The sequence below is a fragment of the Dermacentor silvarum genome, chromosome 8 (genome assembly GCF_013339745.2).
Source record: "Dermacentor silvarum isolate Dsil-2018 chromosome 8, BIME_Dsil_1.4, whole genome shotgun sequence".
Taxonomy (NCBI): Eukaryota; Metazoa; Arthropoda; class Arachnida; order Ixodida; family Ixodidae; genus Dermacentor; species Dermacentor silvarum.
Genome location: NC_051161.1, coordinates 46,250,427 through 46,269,576, shown reverse-complemented (window position 1 = coordinate 46,269,576; position 19,150 = coordinate 46,250,427). Strand labels below are relative to the sequence as shown.

General features: G+C 45.2%; 1 protein-coding gene across 3 annotated transcripts in view; it reads left to right on the top strand.

Moving 5' to 3' along the window:
- Positions 1–19,150, top strand: part of LOC119461145 (uncharacterized) — a 494,611-nt gene that overhangs the window by 470,921 nt on the left and 4,540 nt on the right. For 2 of the 3 annotated variants that reach the window (XM_037722353.2, XM_049671792.1), the window contains 7 exons: positions 1,795–1,925; positions 4,200–4,316; positions 5,677–5,864; positions 8,797–8,899; positions 10,135–10,296; positions 12,816–13,006; positions 13,827–14,035. In XM_037722353.2, coding sequence (XP_037578281.1) covers positions 1,795–1,925; positions 4,200–4,316; positions 5,677–5,864; positions 8,797–8,899; positions 10,135–10,296; positions 12,816–13,006; positions 13,827–14,035 — 1,101 coding nt within the window. The remainder of the gene's footprint in view (positions 1–1,794; positions 1,926–4,199; positions 4,317–5,676; positions 5,865–8,796; positions 8,900–10,134; positions 10,297–12,815; positions 13,007–13,826; positions 14,036–19,150) is intronic. The other variant, XM_049671791.1, reaches the window with a different exon arrangement.

Genomic DNA, 19,150 nt, shown 5'->3' with positions numbered 1-19,150 from the left:
CAGTGTGGGGCTTGAGTGTAACAGCAAGAAGCATACTTTCTCCGTCACTGTAAGCTCACAGCTGCCTGTCTTGTGTTGTGTGCTTATTACCTCAACCACATGTGCTTGCATGCCCCTGTGTGTTCTTCTGCTTTGCATGCGTGTGCACCATGTGTGTTAATATCAAGAGCAGTTGCTTTCTGTTTGTGCATCACAATATCTCGTTGCCCTTTTCCGTAGTTCAGAAAAGTATGTGGCTATGTACAGGGTCTTCCACTCATAAGTGAAACATGTGGTCACATGACCAAGACTGATAATGTCGCACAACCAAAAACTCCAATTTGACAAAGTGTATACTCCCCCTAATGTATTACTTTTGGACCTTGCATGCTTCCTTCTGACATCCTAACCACCTGATTCTAACACATGATAACATATTGCGCTGGAAACAACAGATTTAGCTGTTTCTGTGCCAATTATAATGCCATTGTATTGGAAGAACTGTTAGCTCTGCTTGAAAAGTCACTAGAGCTGAGGCAGCAACCATATGGAAATCAATGTGTTTCCAGCGTGGCATCACGTCTATTTCGCATTGTGCAATTTTGATGTGTCAACCACAGCTGATACACGTTCCTCTTGATCAGTGCTTTTAATCAACAATCAGATAAAGCACAAGTGAGCCTTGATTAAAGCATGGTGTGAAATAGACAGGGAGATGCAATGCCAAAGATGTTCAGAGTATTAAATTTGCATAAACTCATACAGAGTGCAACATTTTTCACTGCTTTACTAACACACCTTCATTGCCTCGTTAACCATGTGACTGTGGTAATGCCAGGTGCCCCTGTAATAAACTTTCTTACCTTATCACAATGATTACCATGCCTTTTCCTGCTCTTTACCACTTACCCATACTGTTCTAACAGGTTTCATAATGCAGTACTGTTAACTGCAAGCACGTATGTTGTTCTTCTGCAATCGTGATTTCAGAGGTCAGCGTGATTGTGTTTCACAAAGCTGGTATTGCTGGCAGCTTAGAAAGTAGGAGCAAGAGCATGCAATTTCACATTTGTCCAGCTGTCCAGCCTTTTTCATTATTATTAATCTAAATATATATATATATATATATATATATATCTCGAACCTTGCAGTTGTTCAGGATGATCACATGTACATGTTGAACTAATTATGCAAGGTGCACTGTTTAGATATCTAAGACATTGAAAAGTAGCATTGGGTACTCCAAGTCCTTCGTGCTTGTGTACAAGCATGTAAGTGTTATGGTTGTGTGTGAGCAACATGCGCCTCTTGGCTGTTGGATAAAAAAAATTATATACTTCCTGTTAATCATGGGTGTTTAACTGTTTCAGTTAAAAGTGAAAAATACCATGAAAAGTATGCCAGATGTTTCTTCTAAAATTTGAACTTACTTGAAAAAAGTCAGTATTTGAAGATTGAAGCTGCCATTTTCCGAAATGCAACAGGCCCCATTTTGTTGCTTAATCCAACAGGGCTTTATACTTCATCAAGGAGAACAGAATAGAAAAAGCTTGTAAGCCGAGCCCTACTTTACTGTTGCCTACCATGTCAGTAGTTGGTTTTCAGCTTTGTCAGATGTCAATTCATTGGCATTGTTAGATTTTCACCTCTGATTGAATTTGACCTCCTACAGAAACAGTTTAAAAATTATAATGTTAGTCATAAATTTGTGCCACCCATCAAGAGGTAGTTGAGTGCAGTGTGGTGCGAAGTTGTGACCCGCTGGGAGTGTCTTTGTTGCATGCCTGACTGACTGTGCCGCTTGTGCGACTGCAGCTGATGACAGCAGTGGGTCACACCGGTCATCTCCACGGGGTCGCCTAAGGGGCCGCTCACGGCACTCTTCCGGTGGCAGCGATGACTCGAACCGTCTTCTGCCTACCATTGCCATTGTTGGAGCAGAGGAGGTAACTACATTGGTGATAATGTGCCTCACACTTCAGTCTGTCTTGCTTTCTTTTCAAAGATGACACAGATTTAGTATGCGCACTGAGCAGCCTTATGTATGTCGCCATTGGTGTCCTTATGAGCAGCGCCACTTGTGGTGCAGTTGCCGAACCTGGAATGCCATGGTAGCAGACAATGTGTCTGCTAGCATGTGAGCTTGAGTTGCTATTCTCACTGCGCCCTGCTGATGGACCAGTGGTGAACCGATCGTAGAGCTTGATAATCATGTACTGTTACGCTTTCACTCTGCACGTCGCCAAACGTCAGATGTCACTACGAAGCAAAGCAAAGTTCAACTGAAAATTCTAAAAGCGCCGCGCGCACCACCAACAGAGAGCGCTATCTCTTCAGTATTATTGTTAAAAGTGCCTACGCTGCCGCTGCCTGCATTTTCATTTTTCTATGCCCCTTCTGGCATTAAAAGCATAAATATGCTGCATTAAAAGCCCCTTTATAATTCCCTGAGTTGTCTTATGACATGGCCTGCAGCCTTGCTCGGCCCATAACATAACAGTACCATCATGGAAACTTGTAGGTATCTTTACTACTGTACTAGCACAGCTTATGATGCTATTGGGTAACAAAGGTCCCGAGTATCTATTTGTGCAATCACAACAGCAGACACTACAAACTTTTCGAGTTAGTGTACTTTCATACTGATGATTTTGGTATTGTGATGGAAGTCTGTTAAAGTTGACCCATTCAGAAGTGTCCCTACGTTTACAACTAGTCACTGCCGGGTAAAACAGCAAGAACTGGTGGAAAACACATTGTGACCATGCAATACTGGTTGCCAGTCGAAATTCGCCAGCTTCGACACATTTGCCATGCTTGCAGGATAGTTAAGTGCAGCATACAATGCACCACATCGTCTTTGACTGTGTAAAGGGAGGCATTTGTGCATGTGACTTAGGAAAATTAATAAAAATATACTAAGTCTTGAATGTTGCTACTAGGCCATAGACACACCAGTCTGAACAGAGGCTCCGCACAGTGGCACCATCACTGAGACGTCTGGTGCGCATAGCAGACATGCACTAACATAAGTGCGTGCCAGGATGCCAAATACATGCAAAAACAATAGCGCTGATGCAGCATCTTGTAACACAGTGGATGACCGCAGCATGCAGTAAACATTCTTGCATAGCAACAAGACTCATCCTTTCAAACACAAATGTACAATAGCACCTTTGTGACAATCGTGTAGCTGCCAACGTGTTTGCACCTGCAGATATGTGGCATAAAGTCAGTCATTTCAAAGACAGTTCTGCATCGTTTGGTTAATTCCAGAACTTCTTTGTACTGATGCTGCCGTAGTTTTCTCGATTTCATAAACATCTTTACCAACCCATTTCTCCATTCACTCTCTTTCTGATCATCCTCAGTAGTGTATGCAGCAGTTGAAAAGCAAAGTCTTACCGCCATCTGGAAGTCTCATTTCCCCTCCCTTCCAACACCAATGTTCACTGCACTCTTGCTGTCATAGTGCTCATCTATTCTTGTTACACGACCAAGCTGCCTCAGTCTTACTCCTTGAACATTGACAGCTAGCTCTCCAGTGCTGTCATCCCAATCTATTATTGCCCCGCAGACACATTTCTATAATCTGTGTAATTTTTTTCCGTAGCTTTCAAAACCTCTTGGGCCTGTATTTTCTGCATATCCAAACCTTGGGCCATAATCTTGATCAGCTACTTTCACTGATCCATACAAAGCTAAAGAAGTCGCGAAAGGTGGAGACATTAAGCTATCAGTGGGAGCCAAAGAAAAGAAAGCCTTATCCAGGAGGGCTTCTCGTGTTTGCCACAGCACTGTTGTTTACTTTTATCCAGGAGGGCTTCCTGTGTTTGCCACAGCACTGTTGTTTACTTTCAGGGATGTCACTTGTTTTGTGATCTAAGGTTAGACACAATTGTGATGAAGGCCTCAAGCAGCTGCACTTCCATCCAGCATTACTTTTAACACAGCATAATTTTTTACTGAATTGACAGACTGAGTGGCAGAAATGTTGTGATGGGGGTCGCTACAGTAACGCATTGCACTGGATGATATGTCACATGAAAATAATACCATCACCAAGAAAGATAAGTCAAGAACAAATCACCTTGTCATTAATCTTATGCTGATTACACAATTATGAATGTTTTTTGGTAGGCTTTCACTCTTGAGTCTCCTTTTGCTGTGCTTTGGCTCTCCTAAATGCCCCCTTTTCCTCTTCTTTTTGTCCCCAACAGAGCTCATCAATCAAAAGTAGTGCAGACAGCATGGATAGGGATAGCAGCCACCGGGACGATGAACTTGAACGAATCTACAGTCGTAGCCAGACAAGCCTGTCATCTATTGGTGTCAGCGTGAGTACATTTAGCTGTATAGACTCTCATTCTGCTACTCTTACAACAGTATACACAACAAACATTCTGTAAGGCGGTAACTAAGCCTTATTAAGAGACAGAGCAAACTCTAGTATGTAATATAATAAAGCCTGTTAGAGCCTGCTTATCGTCAATTTGTAATCAGTCAGAAAGGCCATAAGAATTGGTGTCCCAGCCAATCTATATTGAGCATGCCATAGCATTGAACTTGGCAAAGTGCTTTTCATATGTCCTGAAGCGTTACCAGATTGCAGCTTGAACAGTATGAGGTGGTGTAGCAGCTTTGGCATTGCACTGCTAAGTCCGAGACCACATGATCAAATCCAATCAAATGCGAAAAACACTGATGTACTTATATTTAGGTGCACATTAAAGAGCCGCAGGTGGCCAAAATTACTCTGCAGCCCCTCACTACTGGCATGCCTCGTAATCAGGTCATGGTCTTGGCACGTAAAATCCCAGAATCTAATTTTTTTCATTTTTTAAGTGCATATGTGCACATAAATCCTTGGCTGCTGATGTGATATAAAACTGTTGTGGAACTTGGCTTGTCGTAGACACAGAGTCAGGGTTGTATTGTGTTTAACAGTCAGAGTAAATGAAACAGCTTACTACACTGGTGGCTTGGGTGGCTAGGCTAGGGTAGCCATAAGTCTTCATAAAGTAACCAAAATCTAACAATAACAGGTGTTCACCGAAAAAACTTGCCACAAAAAGTAACCAGACTGCAACTGTATGTTCACCTCAAGCATTTTCAATCCACATCAGTGATCGAGAATATGAGGTGCCTTTGATTTATTGAACGGAAATAATGTTCTCACGTGAAGTCTGGACAGAGAAATACAGAGAGTAACATAAAGCATCCTAATGCTACAATGCAAAATGTGACTGTTTAAGGAAAATACAATACTATTTGCCAATTTGTGGACCTACTGCAGTACTTGATGTTCGTTTCAAAACTAGTCAAAATTGTTTTGGTTAAAAGGCACCAAAAGTTACCAGTTTGGAGCATAGTAGTTAAAACTGGCGTCTCTTATTAGAAAGACCAGCCATACCTTGCAAAAAAAGAAAAAGCAAAGAAGTACTGGTATATTTTAGCAAGACTTCCTACCCCCATTTTCCGGCAAAGCTGTTATAGCGATTAGCCTTTCCTGAACACCTATGGACAACGGGCTATGGTTCGGGCAAACATTTAACAAACTTTGGATAATTTCCCACAGCGCATGTCTCACACTTGTAAGTTTGCCCTCACATCGCCCTTGTGCTGGTTAGCTGTGCTAACTATCATAGTGGGGAGCGTTGAGTGAAGGCTTCCTTTTGTGTTTCTTCCCTGTCACAGCAGATGCGCAGTGAGAGCATGACGAGCGTGTACAGTGCTGCCGGTGGTGGTCGATATGGAACAGTGGCTGTCACCGGTGAAGTGCTCTTCTCCATCCTCTACAACTACAAGTCGGGACTGCTGGAGGTGCATGTGCGAGAGTGTCGAAACCTGGCACCTGTGGACACCAAGCGCAACCGCTCAGACCCGTAAGTGGTTTCTCGACTGTTTTGACCGCTGACCCCCACTTTATTGGTTGACGATAGTTTATAATATAACCTTCTAAGTGGCTGGAGAAACTAGCAGAGAGAAAATATTTGGGTAGAACTCATCTACGCTGACTATCCAAGTAGGTGAATAGCATTCTTTTCAGATGAAAATGAATTTATTGTACTATTGTACACTGAATGGGTGTTTGTTGTTCTATGTACATTTTGCACACTTTATGTGCAATATATTAACCATGGATGTGTAACTGGTGATGATATGTTTTATATCTTATGATGCTTGTTATGAAGAGTGGAACATACTCAGTGACCCAAGTTGGTTTTTCAGAATCGTAATATTTATGAAGTTCATTGAAAAGTACGACAAGGTAGCACAATAACATACAAAGTTTTTGGTTGGATAGATAGCCGGAAAGAAAACTGGTCTGACAAAGCCAAGAATGGTATTTGCATTAAAAAGGAAGCAGCTTCACATTGCACAAAGGATGTGATCTGATTAATGCCAACGGCTATCATGTATAGATGTTTTTTTTTCGTATTAATGTAATTTGCAAGAAGTTTCACGTCCACACGAGGGTTATGCCAACACGTGTAGCGTGGCGATGTTTCACCCTGTTCGATATCATCAGCTCTGCACTACTTATTATAACAACGACATCCCACATGTTGTGAACCTGTTTTATTCCTAGCACAATATCCACACTTCAATCTGCCCCCAGCACTTAGTCTTTCTGGTTCCCCCTCTATGTAGAACTGGAGGGGCACTCACCTTGTGGCTCTCCAGTTCTACATGTAACAGCATATGGCCACAGTTATACTAAAAAAACATTTACATTCTTTAGAGTTAAGCTTGCCCCACAACAATAATGGTCATCAATTTTGTACACCTTTCCTTTCTTTAAGGCTGTTCATGCAGTACCTTTCTAGTGGGAATGGTATGTGTCTCATTGTGCTGTGCCGTTCTTGACAGGAAAGTAGCAAGCAGAGAAAGAGTTAAATAAATGTAGTATACACACAAAATTGATGATCATTGTTGTTGTGGGACAAGGTAAACCTAAAAGCTGAATAATTTTTTGTAGCATGTGCTGTTCTGCTGTGTGACTCCTATGTTGTTAATCGGGCAACAGGATTTCTTTTGAGTGATGTCTGGTGCACATTTCATCAGCTGTGACAGTTTTTAGCTGTCGTCAGAAGCTACTCCAAACTTCACTCCTCACTGGCAGTGTTATGATTCATCTGCAGTGTTGGCTGCAACTATGACTGACTGATGTCAGAAGTGAAAATTCCAGAATAGTGATCTGAGGTTACGTCTTTCATTGGGCTGTTTCTGTTACTGCAAAATAGTGACAATAGTATGACTACACAACCAGAACTATTAGTCATCTGCCTGACTATTGCCCAAGGGTTACTACTAGATGAAAATGCACTTAATGTGTTGGCCTTGCCTTCACATCCGAAAACAAATTTGATAACAGCTTCAACACATGTTTTTTTTTACCATGGCTGATATGTACAATCGTTCTCAGTATGAGCTACAATGTGCGAGCGCATGGCAACATGGTCGCGCATTGTAGCTTATAGTATACTGAGCACTGTGGTACTCCACCTTTTAGATCTCTATTACATTCACCCCCCGTGTCCACCGATGATTTCACGTTTGAAGATCCATGGCGAGCTTCCTCGCCGCATTGCTCTGTGCTCATGGTACTATACTACAAAACTCTGTAAGTGGTGGGCACAAGAGCTTCCTACATTATTTATGCATGTACAGCCTTTGTCAAAAGAAACAAAGTCGCTAGAATCATGGATGTTATTGCATCGTGGCTGTATTGCTCTGTGCTCATGGTACTAACTACAAAGCTCTGTAAATGGTGGGCACAAGGGTTTACCTCTGCCTCCAGAGTTGCCAAGCAGCGTGAATATGGCTGAAGGTCCAGTAGGGGTCCCAGGGCTTTTTACAAGGGCTGTACTGCCAACGACACAAGTTTTTGGAACATGGGATATCAGAACGTACAAAACTTTTTCGCAGCCAACGCATCCACACCCTAAATTCAAACAGTGCAGTGTGTACTTCACTGTACACTTTGCTCATGTAAATTCCACTCTGTGGCAAAGGAAATTTAAGGTTTTTTTTTTTTTTTTCGAATTCCATGCTTTGAAAACGTTTGCAGTCCGCTGTATGTGCACGAAACTGTTGTCCACTGATGATTTGTTGTGTGCGACGGCAAGATAACCTCCCATGTCCATCACCAGTAGTCAAATGCAGCCCACTGCACTCTGCTGGCCACACATGATAGCGGTGACCTGTGGAAGCCTACTTCATCGAGATTTTGGGGTGCTGGTTGTCAGGAGCCAGCATAATGCGTAGTATTGTTTCCTTGGCACAAGTACTTTCCAGAAAGGCTGTCTATTCCCTTACTTAGTACTCAATTTCGTATCTGCGATGCGTGAGCCATTGTGTTGTTGACGTTGCCATCTTTGCACCATCGCTGTTGTCACTTTCATTGTCATTATCATGCTGTTGTGCCTGTTTTTCGCTCCAGTTGTCACCATGTCAAGTGGCATTTAAAGCTCTTGTTTTTGTGGCCCTGTACACTCTTCCTGACATTCATCGAAGCTGTAGATCACATGGTCATGAGCATTGACAAGGTTTTGGGCATATATATGATATTGCACCTTGAATTAGACCTATCAGTGGCACTATGCGTCAGCAGTTATGTTCTGAGGACTTTAGCACAGTTTATGAATCCTGAATGGTTAAACATAATCCAAAGCGCAGAACTTGTCACAGTGTAGGAGTAGCTTTGGTATGGAAGACTATACGATTTACATTATTTATCCTGCTGCCAACTTCAGCTGGTGCCATTAAGTAAACGCCACTGCAAAAAATATTTTCTCATCATTTTCCACCCAGATATGTGAAGGTCTACCTGCTGCCCGATAAGACCAAAAGTGGCAAGCGTAAGACAAAAGTGAAGAAGCACACTCTGAACCCCGTGTTTGAAGAGGTCCTCAAGGTATGTACTTCGTTTAAGCCAGCTTGGCAATCTGTTAAGGTTTCATTAGCCACGACATTTCTCAAAGGGGCACTAAAGGCAGATATTTAAATAACCTAGATTGTGTGAATACCCTTTTGGAAGCTTTGCAGCACTTGTTTTATGGCAAGAGATCCCTTAGTTAAAAAGTAAACGCCATTGAAAGGAGTGCACAGTTCATCTGCAATTCAAATCACCTGCAGTGAACCATTTTTTTTATACAAGTACCTTGTGTTGTGTCAGCAGTCTCGGAGGCCATTCTCTGCTGGGTACTACATGCTGCCTGCTTTGAGTCAATAACCTGTGCAGAAATGATGCCACTATCCCGTAAGAAGTGCCAGCAGAATTGTGTGAAACTATACTGCCAGTTAGTTCTACTGTAGGAAAATTCAGTACAGTTGGCTAAACTTCATCTTGTTTTTCATTGAAATGCAACATAATTTAAATGCATTAGTATTATCACCATTTCGCTATGATTTATCAATTGTAAATGGGACACGTAAATATGGGACAAGTGTCTGTGTTTTTTGTCTACAGCACCACCATTCAAACTAGGCCAGCAGCTTTGCAAATTCCTATTGCGTTGCCACGGGGTGGCGCCACTTAATGGACAACGTAACTGAAACAAAACTATGACAGTTTCTGAAATCCCTACATGATAGCCAGCATCATTGGAACTGACAGCTTGCGACAGCTAAGATCGCTTACTATTTGATGGCTGTGTATTCATAGTTGTTCCACATTGACTGCCATAGCCATGAGGGGCACTGGCTAACAGTCTCAGGGCTAGGTTTTTTATACAGGTAGATAAGTGCCCAAGAAAGTGGACAGAGGGACAGCTGTCGCCATAGCTGAATTTGTAGAGCATTGCATGCATCATGTAGCGTTATGAGTCTGGATCCCACAAGCAAAAAAAGTTTATTCAACTTTCATGTTCCTTTTCCTTTATTGAATCTCTAATTACTTATACACTTCATTTCCCTTATGCTTTTCTTGGTTTCATTGCCTGTTGACTGTATGGTTGAAAGCCTCAGAGCCATTGTTGTGACTACCATTGCCCTGGTCTATGGGCAATGGTTTGTTTCAAGCTCAGATTTACTGTAGTAGGCACCTCTTGTTGCGTAGTTATTGTGGTGTTAGTGAAGGAAAGTTGTCATTTGTAGTTACCTTGGGACAATTTCAAAAGTGCTGGCTAACTCGCGTTTTTCTCGGCCCAGTTCCGGGTGACCATGAGCGAGCTGCAAGCGCGCACGCTGTGGCTGTCTGTGTGGCACAGCGACATGTTTGGCCGCAATGACTTCCTCGGGGAAGTGATGCTGCCTCTCACCTACGAGACTCTCGAGAAGACGGAAGTCCGCTGCTTCGCTCTCCAGGAAAGGGTAAGCACCACGGCTGCCACCTTTCGTGATCCCATAGTACGGTGTGGATAAGCTAAGGACCGTGCAATGAGAAGTGGAACTGACAATGATAGGCATAACTTCAAAACGTGGGAAGATAGCAGTGTGGTTTAGAGGTCAAACCAACGTAGCCAGTGTTCCACTTGAGAATAAGACAAAGAAATGCAGTTGCGAAGGCCATGTAATGTGTAGGGCAGATAAGCGGCGGTTTATTAGAGTTACAGACAAGGTTCCCAAGGGAAATGAATTGTTGTCAAAGACAGCAGTGAATGAGGTGGTACTACTATGATGAAATTAAGAAATTTTCAGGTGTAGGTTGGAGTTGGCTTACACAAGACAGGGGTGATTGTTGATTGCTGGAAGACGCCTTCATCCTGCAGTTGACATAGAATATGCTGATGCTAATGATGAGTGTTGTGGCCCTGCAGGGTGGCCAATATTAGTTACTGCGAGTAGGTTTGGCCTCATTGCTTTCGCCGATTCACTCGTGAAATTCTGTTGTTGTCTGCCTTAATTTTTTGGGCTTGTTGGTGTTTATGTGCAAAGCCTTCCAAGATTGCAATCGGACATTTATTCTTGCACTTGTGAGCCCTTTCTCATAACCAAATTTCTAGGTGGCTCACACTAGAGCTGTGAAATTTTATTGCGATAGCAATTATATGGACACTCCAAAGCAGATTTCTGCCGTCGGCGTCGCCGTCGCCATGAGGTTCCGTATGACGTCAATGGAGATGAAATCGTCGCCGCACGCCGCCGAACGCTGCATGTGCGAGTGAAAGGTCGCGAGAGACGCGCGCTTTCACGGGGAGTGAACCCACAGCGGAGAACAAACGCGCGTTCTGCGCCGTGCTCCCTTAAGAGCTGCAGAAGTAGGCGTCTCCTTCCTCCTTTACAATCACCAACGCTGCTTGCATTTTGTGCGAACGCGGGCAAAACGCCGAAAGCGTCGACAACAGTTCGGCGTGTTGCCGGTGCTGCTGCATGTCCAAGTTTATACAGCTGATAAAGCTACTATCTTTACTCCGTATAGCTCTCTACAAATTTGCTATCGCAATTGATGCTTTGCCTTTCAGGTGAAACTGCGACTTTTTTTGTGTATACAGCCAAGAGGCAGATTTCAGACTTTCTACAGCTTTCTATTAGTGGCAAAGTGCATGCTGTGATTGCATACAGCTATTGTCAGCAAGGTATGCCAAGCATGTCAGCATGGTACAGTCGATTTGCAATTATTTTGACCCCGGCAAGATATGCCGAGTTGCTTCGTGTGATAATAAATTTTAGTTTGATAAAAGCTTGCATCAAGTTAAGTGTTCCTTCATGGAAGTGTCTCATTTTGGCTGTCTCTACCTTTGCTTGTTAGTGGCCTTTGTACAAGTGTGACATTGCAACCACAGTTTCTTGCAACTGGTGCACCACAGAGCATGAGGGGTGAGCGCATGTGTGAGCCTGAACAGTGAGTGGACAGCCATGAGCATCTTGTGCTACACAGAACTGATCTTTGTCGACAAGCATATTGTTGGTGCTCTTTGTCCTACCTGAGCAATTTTATGCAAAATTCTGTTAGTGCACTTCTCTGCAGAGCTAGTTGAGCCTAATTAAGATGGCATGCCTGGCATTACAATTGGAAAAAGCATGAACTTAGCTCTGACAGCGCTGCAAGCCAGACATAAGCCATCTTGCTTTGGGGCACAACTATGTGCCCCAATGCGGTCCTTAGTGTCTTTGTTTGTTGGCTTCTTATGATAAGACTAATAAACATCTGGCCCCTCGGTTTCCTTTCTTCTGGTTCATTACATAGTGACGGTCTTGAATCTGGCAGCATCGATGCCTTCAGGTAGCATGTGTGGGTTTATTGACCAGTTGCCTTCACCCAATAAGTTCAGGTACACATGATGCTTGTGGCAGAAAGGATGTTCCACATCTGCCGCCAAGGCTTGTGAGTGGTTGCGCTGGCTAACACTTCCAGGGTTAGTTCTAGTAGATAAACATAAATACCTCAGAAAGCCTATTGGAAAACAGCGCCACGGTAGCTCAATTGGTAAGAGCATCGCACTCGTAATGCGAAGACTTGGGTTCGTGCCCCACCTGCAGCCAGTTGTTTTTTCATCCATCTTCATTTTCTATTAATTTATCATTTATTTAATTCAATTAATAAGTATGAGTAATTCCCCCTATCCTGTCCTTGGTGTCTTTGCTTGTTGGCTTCTTATGATATTACTAATAAACATTGGGCCCCTCGGGTTTCCTTTCGTCTGGTCTGTTGAAGTAGTATCTCTAAGCAGCATCTTATAATTGTACTGGGAGAAACCAGTTTATGGTCCCTAGGCTTGCACCAACCTGCCTCCCTCATTGCTGCCTAGCATTTAGCCTAATGCTTTGGACATTGTCACATTTGAAGTCACAGCCCTGCCAGAACGGGTTGATGTAATCAAACAATCAGTGTAGACGGGCGTGTGGTCGCCAGTAGTTCAACAAGTGCTTCTCCCAACTATGCTGTGCAGTTCGAGTGCCCCGAGGTTCCGCTGAGCTACAAGGGAGATCTTCTGCTGGCGCTGAAGTACATGCCACCGGACGTGACCAACCGCAGCATCAAGCAGGGGCCCGTGCGCGGCTCCCTGCATGTGCTGGTCAAGGAGGCACGCAACCTCACGGCCACACGCTCCAATGGAACCTCAGACCCCTTTTGCAAAAGGTGCCCTGTCTGTTTGGTTGCAGTAGTTGTGCAATTCTGCAATAGACTCCTTTAGCCAGCAAGCCCTCAGAGTTTTCATTTTGCACTCTTGTTTTATTAAAAACAGGCGAAAAAGTTTTGTACGACTCAATAAACTAATTGCCATACATCATTTGAAAGGTAACAGGTGCAGTATTTCTCCTTTGCTTATTGTTTCTCTCAGTTATTGTAAATGACAGACAAAAACTGCACTAAATTGAGGCACTGTGATGATTCTTGCATATAATTAAGTGCATTTGCCACATGAACCACAAACTGCTATAGACCCCTTCATTTTATAGTAAGCCGCTCATGGTATCCCAAATTTATAGTGCCTCTGCACTCTTCTTGCCCTTCACTATCATGAATAATGATGTAGAATCGTCAAATGTTAGATATAGTTAGATCAAAGCAACAGGAGAAGAGACAGTAATGACAGAGCATAGAAAGCAAGAAAAAGTTCACCAGAAAATAAATTCCGGACCCTCTCCAGTGAAGCAGCTCACCGGGCGATATCCGCGGGGTAGTCAGACGCCGCTTGCCGACGAGGGTTTAAAGCCTCCCGCTCCCGCGGAACGCTCAGAGAAGACAGCCCGGCCTTGCTCTCATCCATGGCCAAGCTCGCACTGACTAGGCGAGCATGGCGCTCCTCTTAGCCAGGCGCGCGGCGAGTCACGTCATGTGTTGCCAAGGCTATGGCACAGCTGAAGTCAAATGAAGGTCAAATTGCTGGCGATGACGAAACTCGGCTCGACTAGGTTAGTAAAGCCTTCACTTTAAAACTGCGTTTTCCTTCATACAGCTACCTGCTTCCCGACCGGACCAAAGGGAGCAAGCAGAAGACGCCCGTGGTGAAGAAGTGCTGCAACCCCAAGTGGAACCACACATTTGTCTACCCAGACGTGTCCTTGGATGAACTGAAGGACCGCTGCCTTGAACTGACCATCTGGGACTATGACAAGATCACGAGCAACGACTTCCTGGGCGGCGTGCGGCTTGGCCTTGGCACAGGTGCGTTGATCTTGCTGCTCTCTTATGAATGCTTTCATGTGCAAGTAACAGCACATAGCCTTTGTCTCTTGTGCAACATTGTCATGAAGTTTAAAAATTGTTAATCTGTCGTGTTTTTGTAAGTAGGTGTAAGCACAAAATGTTTGATTATTTCTTGTTTGTTTGGTCACCGTCAACCTGCATGTGATGCATTCTACGTCTAAATCAAAATCAAATTGCAGGGTTTAACATCTCAAAAATGCGCAGTGGGCTAGGAGGGATGCTGTAGTGGAGGGCTCTGCATTACTTCGTTTTTCATACTGTGCTGCTTTGAACACAAAACACAGAATAGGACACAGGCAGGAGCGTGGTTCTGCCTCCCAAAACTCATTACAAATTGCAAGCCAGTAAACCAGTGCAAAAGCTAAAAGATTGCTACTGAATTGTGTGGGATAGAACTTGTGTGCAAATTTGTCGAATGTGAAAAAGAAGTTGTTTATAGTATCCCGCAGACATGCGACCGAAGATACATTGGCCAAACAAAACGATGTGTCAACGCTAGACTCGGAAAGCATTGTATTAACAGCCAGCAGGTAGCCTACCCGGTAAATCTTGCGACGCATGTCAACAGATGTTCATGCATGCCACTGTTTGATATAACTACGATAATTACACATGTACGGGACAGAATGGAGCGAGTGATTGTCGAGGCCTTTCATATGTTAACGAAAGGTGAAGGTGAATGCGTGAGCAATCTGCCAATAACTCTAACCCCAAGACAGATTGATCTAATGCATGGCACAGGAAAAGAAAGCAATGGAGAAGCGCATGTGTGATGTTCAGGTGTGAAGGTGTAAAGGTATTCAGTCATATGCCTATTTCACATAAATGTAACACTAACATGTCCGAAATAAAACCGTTGTTAGTTTGTAGTCCTGCCTCTGTCTTGTTCTGTGTTCAAAACAGTGCGGTATGAAAACTAAGTACGTACAACCACCTAGCCCCAGTCGCAGCAATTCTAGTTCCGGATTAATTTCCACCTAATTATAAGTACACAGGCGCTTTTGCATTACGCCTTCATTGGAATGCGGCGATCATGGCCAGTAATCAATCTCACAAGCATTTCCTCAGAGGCAGAACACCAGAGCCATGGAGCCACGAATGGCCGACGACTGATAATTCGGACTCAGCGGGGACCGCCTAAAGATCTGAATAATCGGCAGTCTCAAATATCGTATTGACCACAAAGCAAGTGGCTTTCTGGTCAGAGCAAGAGAAAAAATGCACCACACTGTGCCGCTAAAGGTCTTTTGCCTTTTTGGAAAGTGCAGAAACTGGTGTACGAATTATTACGGCTACGGCGTAATTGCCACGATGTCTGTATGGATAAGCATCACAAATGTACGGAGCACGGTGTGGCGACCTCAGCGAAGAATATAACCCTTGACAGGTGTGCCAATATAACTTATCGCCACCAACTCTATCGCAACAAGCATCTTTAGCTATTGCTCAGCAGAGCATGTGGCATAGTCACTTTGTAAGGCATACTGCACATATACAGTCGAATCTCGATAATTCGAACTCGAAGGGGCCCGAAAATTTGTTAGAATTAAAAGAAGTTTGAATTAACGGAAGGATGTATTTTTGAATATTCGAGCACCATAGCAAGATGAACAAACGGTGCGAATCGTGCAATTTTGTGGCTCGCAAGCGCATAGCGAGTTGCGCCCATGCCGGCCAACTCTCGGTTCCCGTTAACGGCAGAAAACAAAACTTCAGGGAGCGGACATGGCGCCAACATGGAAACGGGAGCGCGCGCACGTGGACACCGTCGAAGGTGAGGGAGGAGGGCGGCAGGAAAGCGGATTTGGCCTCGGCAACTTCGCCGCTTCGGTGGCAGTGGCTTCGGTGGCTCCCCTCGTCCTCTTTCTCAACTCCCTCGCAGCTCCCTCACCTTTGACTGTCTCCGTGTGCGCCCGCTGGCACCGCCGGTTCGGCGCAGATTAGCCTCCTTGAAGTTTCGTTTTCTGCCGTTATCGGGAAGCATGCGTTTGCCGGCGTGGGTGCCGACGCCGCCGGTCCAGCCGGCCCGGCACCAGCTTAGGGTACGGCCTCACGTCAACGCCTTGCTGCGAGGCCACCGTGGCACGCGCGTCTCGCCGTGCGGCAGCGCGATAAGATCTCCAGCGCTCTCCAAACGTGCGAGCAACACGGCGAGCGTTCGTTGTTTCATGCGAGAGATGACGATCATCGATTGAAAACGCGGCACGGACCGGCGGCGGTCTGGTTGTGATGGCTCCGTGACGTCACCCTCGTCGCTCTTGATTGGTTCTTCATCTCGCAGCACGCGGCATTTGCCGCAGAAATGGGTCTCGAACCCACTTCGCGCGGCACGCCGCAAAACCCCCGATTTCTGCCGCTTTTGCCGCCCGTGGCATGACGCGTTGCCGCGCGTTTTTGACGCACGTCTTTGCTGTACGTTTTTGCCGCTAGCGTGGCCGTACCCTTAGGCCGATCCCTGAAGTTTTGTCTTCTGCTGTTATCGGGAAGTGCGAGTTTGCCGGCGTGGGCAGTTCGTTGGCCTCCGCCGCTGCATGAAGGGGTCTCCCCTAAGCTTTTGCTCTATGGCGGTGTCGGAGCAATGCCGATCGGAGGCGCCGCTGCGTTATTCGGCGCGCTGCTGAGAGCATTGTCGGTCCATTACGTTCGAATTAACCGTCGCAAATGCTTTCGCGTTCGAATTACCGAGCGTTTTCGCCCATTGAAATACACATAACTTTGACGGGACCAGAGCGTCAGTTCAAATTAAGCGTGTTCGAATTAACGAGATTCGACTGTAAAATAGGCGATAACCCAAACATGCCAGCACTTCCTGCCGCCTCTTTGAGCGGGGCTGTTTCAAGTGCACATCACTTGCAGAAACGAAAGTAGTGTGCGTTCGCCGTGTTGGCTTATGAGCTGCATGCATGCTGCACGCTCGGGAACAGCGTGGGCATGAAGAAAGCTGACTGCAGAAATGCTGCAGTCTGCTGGCAAACGTGCGCGTACAAGACAACAAGGATATTGGTACAATGACGGTGAGCACTTGTAGGTGATGCGCTGCACACAAGCCACACGGGACAGTCAACACCATGCGGTAGCAGGTACCGTGTTGCAATGAAGTGGCACCAGTTTCGCTGAGTATAGCAGATTGTTGCACAAATGCATGGACGCATATTGGGGAAAGCAAGGTGATAGTCCACTCTGACACTGTTTCCTGCCAATGTTTCAAAATGCTGCTCGCCTTTGCGCTATCGCACGGTCGTGCAAGAGAGATGGAATGTACGAGGTCTGTTAGAGAAGTATCCGACCTTTTTTTTTTTTTTTTTTTTTGCGAACACCTGATGGATATATGAAACAAGCGCGCTTGCATCAGCCGACTTTGAACCTTCGTGCGCATGCGCAAATTTTTTTCCCGCCTGCCGATAGAGTCAGTCTCTAAGACGCAGCGTTTGAGTGAGGTAGTGCGCGGTGCTCTCGTCGGTTTTTTTATTGCAAGGAAAATGATCGGAGCGACTGGAGCAGCACTACTGCATCAAATTTTGCCAGAAACTGGGCGACAGCCATTCGGAAGATTCAGACGGCTTTCGGTGACGATGCTATGAGCAGCACAAAAATTAAGAAGTGGTACAACCGGTTTAAAGACGGCCGCGCATCGGTGGAGAGCGAGCCACGCTCCGGTCGGCCATCAACATGCCGAAATGACCAGGTAATAGCCGAAGTGAACGCTGTGGTGATGCGGGACCATCGTGTGACTATTCGAGAAATTGCGCATGAGGTGGGCATCAGCACTTTTTCTGCACATTCCATTATGACCGAAGATTTGGCCATGAAGAGAGTTGCAGCGAAATTCATGCCGAAGCTGCTCACGGTGGAGCGAAAGCAACTTCGTGTTGAAGTCTCACAGGACATGCTGGATTCCACAAACAGTGACTTCATGAACACTAAATCACTGGTGACGAGTCTTGGCTGTACGGGTACGACCCGGGAACCAAATCCCAGTCGTCACAGAGGAAGCATTCCACGTCACCAAGGCCACGGAAGTGCACAGCAATGTCAAAATGATGCTGACTGCTTTCTTTGACTCCTGCGGTGTGGTACACCACGAGTACGCACCACAGGGTCAAACAATCACCAAAGAGTACTACAGGGATCTCCTCCATCGCCTACGTGATGCTGTGCGGCGCAAGAGACCGGAGTTGAGGTCAACAGGAAATTGGCGCATCCATCACGACAATGCTCCTGTACATTCCTCGCACTTGATTCAGACTTTTTGGGCGAAAAACCAGACTCCTGTAGTTCAACAGGCTCCTTACTCTCCTGATATGGCCCCCTACAACTTCTGGCTGTTTACCAAAATTAAGAGGCCATTGAAAGGAGCACGATTTTAGACAAGAGAGGACATTATGGCTGCAACGACAGCTGAGCTAAACTCCATTCCGAAAGAGGCCTTCTCGGAATGCTTCCAACAATGGCAGCACCACTAGGAGAAGTGTCGAGGAGACTACTTTGAGGGTGATTAGGTTTCCAACGCTCCAGTTATGTCGTTTTTTTTTTTTTTTCTTCGGCCAAAGGTCGGTTACTTTTCTAACGGACCTCGTATTCCTACTGTGGAAAAGAAGAAAGAGAAAAATTTGCAGTTTCGCCTAAGGGACGAAGCATTGACAGTAATAGCTAGGTTTAGCCTAACGGTTGAACTCCTGGAACAATGTTGTAACTGTATGCGGGTGCGACATGTTGGCATGAATCAGCATGCAAGGAAACTCCTACTGAACAGAAGGAACAGCACTCTGGCAGCTACCACACGTCTGAGATTGCTAGCATCATTAGTGCTGCCAAGGGCATTGCAGGCATCGCACAACAAAGCTGCACGATATGAGACCGACGTCGTCATTAGCCAGCACCGAGTCAACTGTTAGAGCATTGGCGCCTTTAACAGTGAAATTACATCACTTTCAGATTGTGAGCCCTAATACAGTCAAACCTGGTTATAACGAACGGCTTTTTGTTCGATATATGGAGTAGTTCGATATAACCGAACCCGCTTGTAACGAACTTCAGCACCACATTCGTTATACGCATTGTGAACAGTGAAGC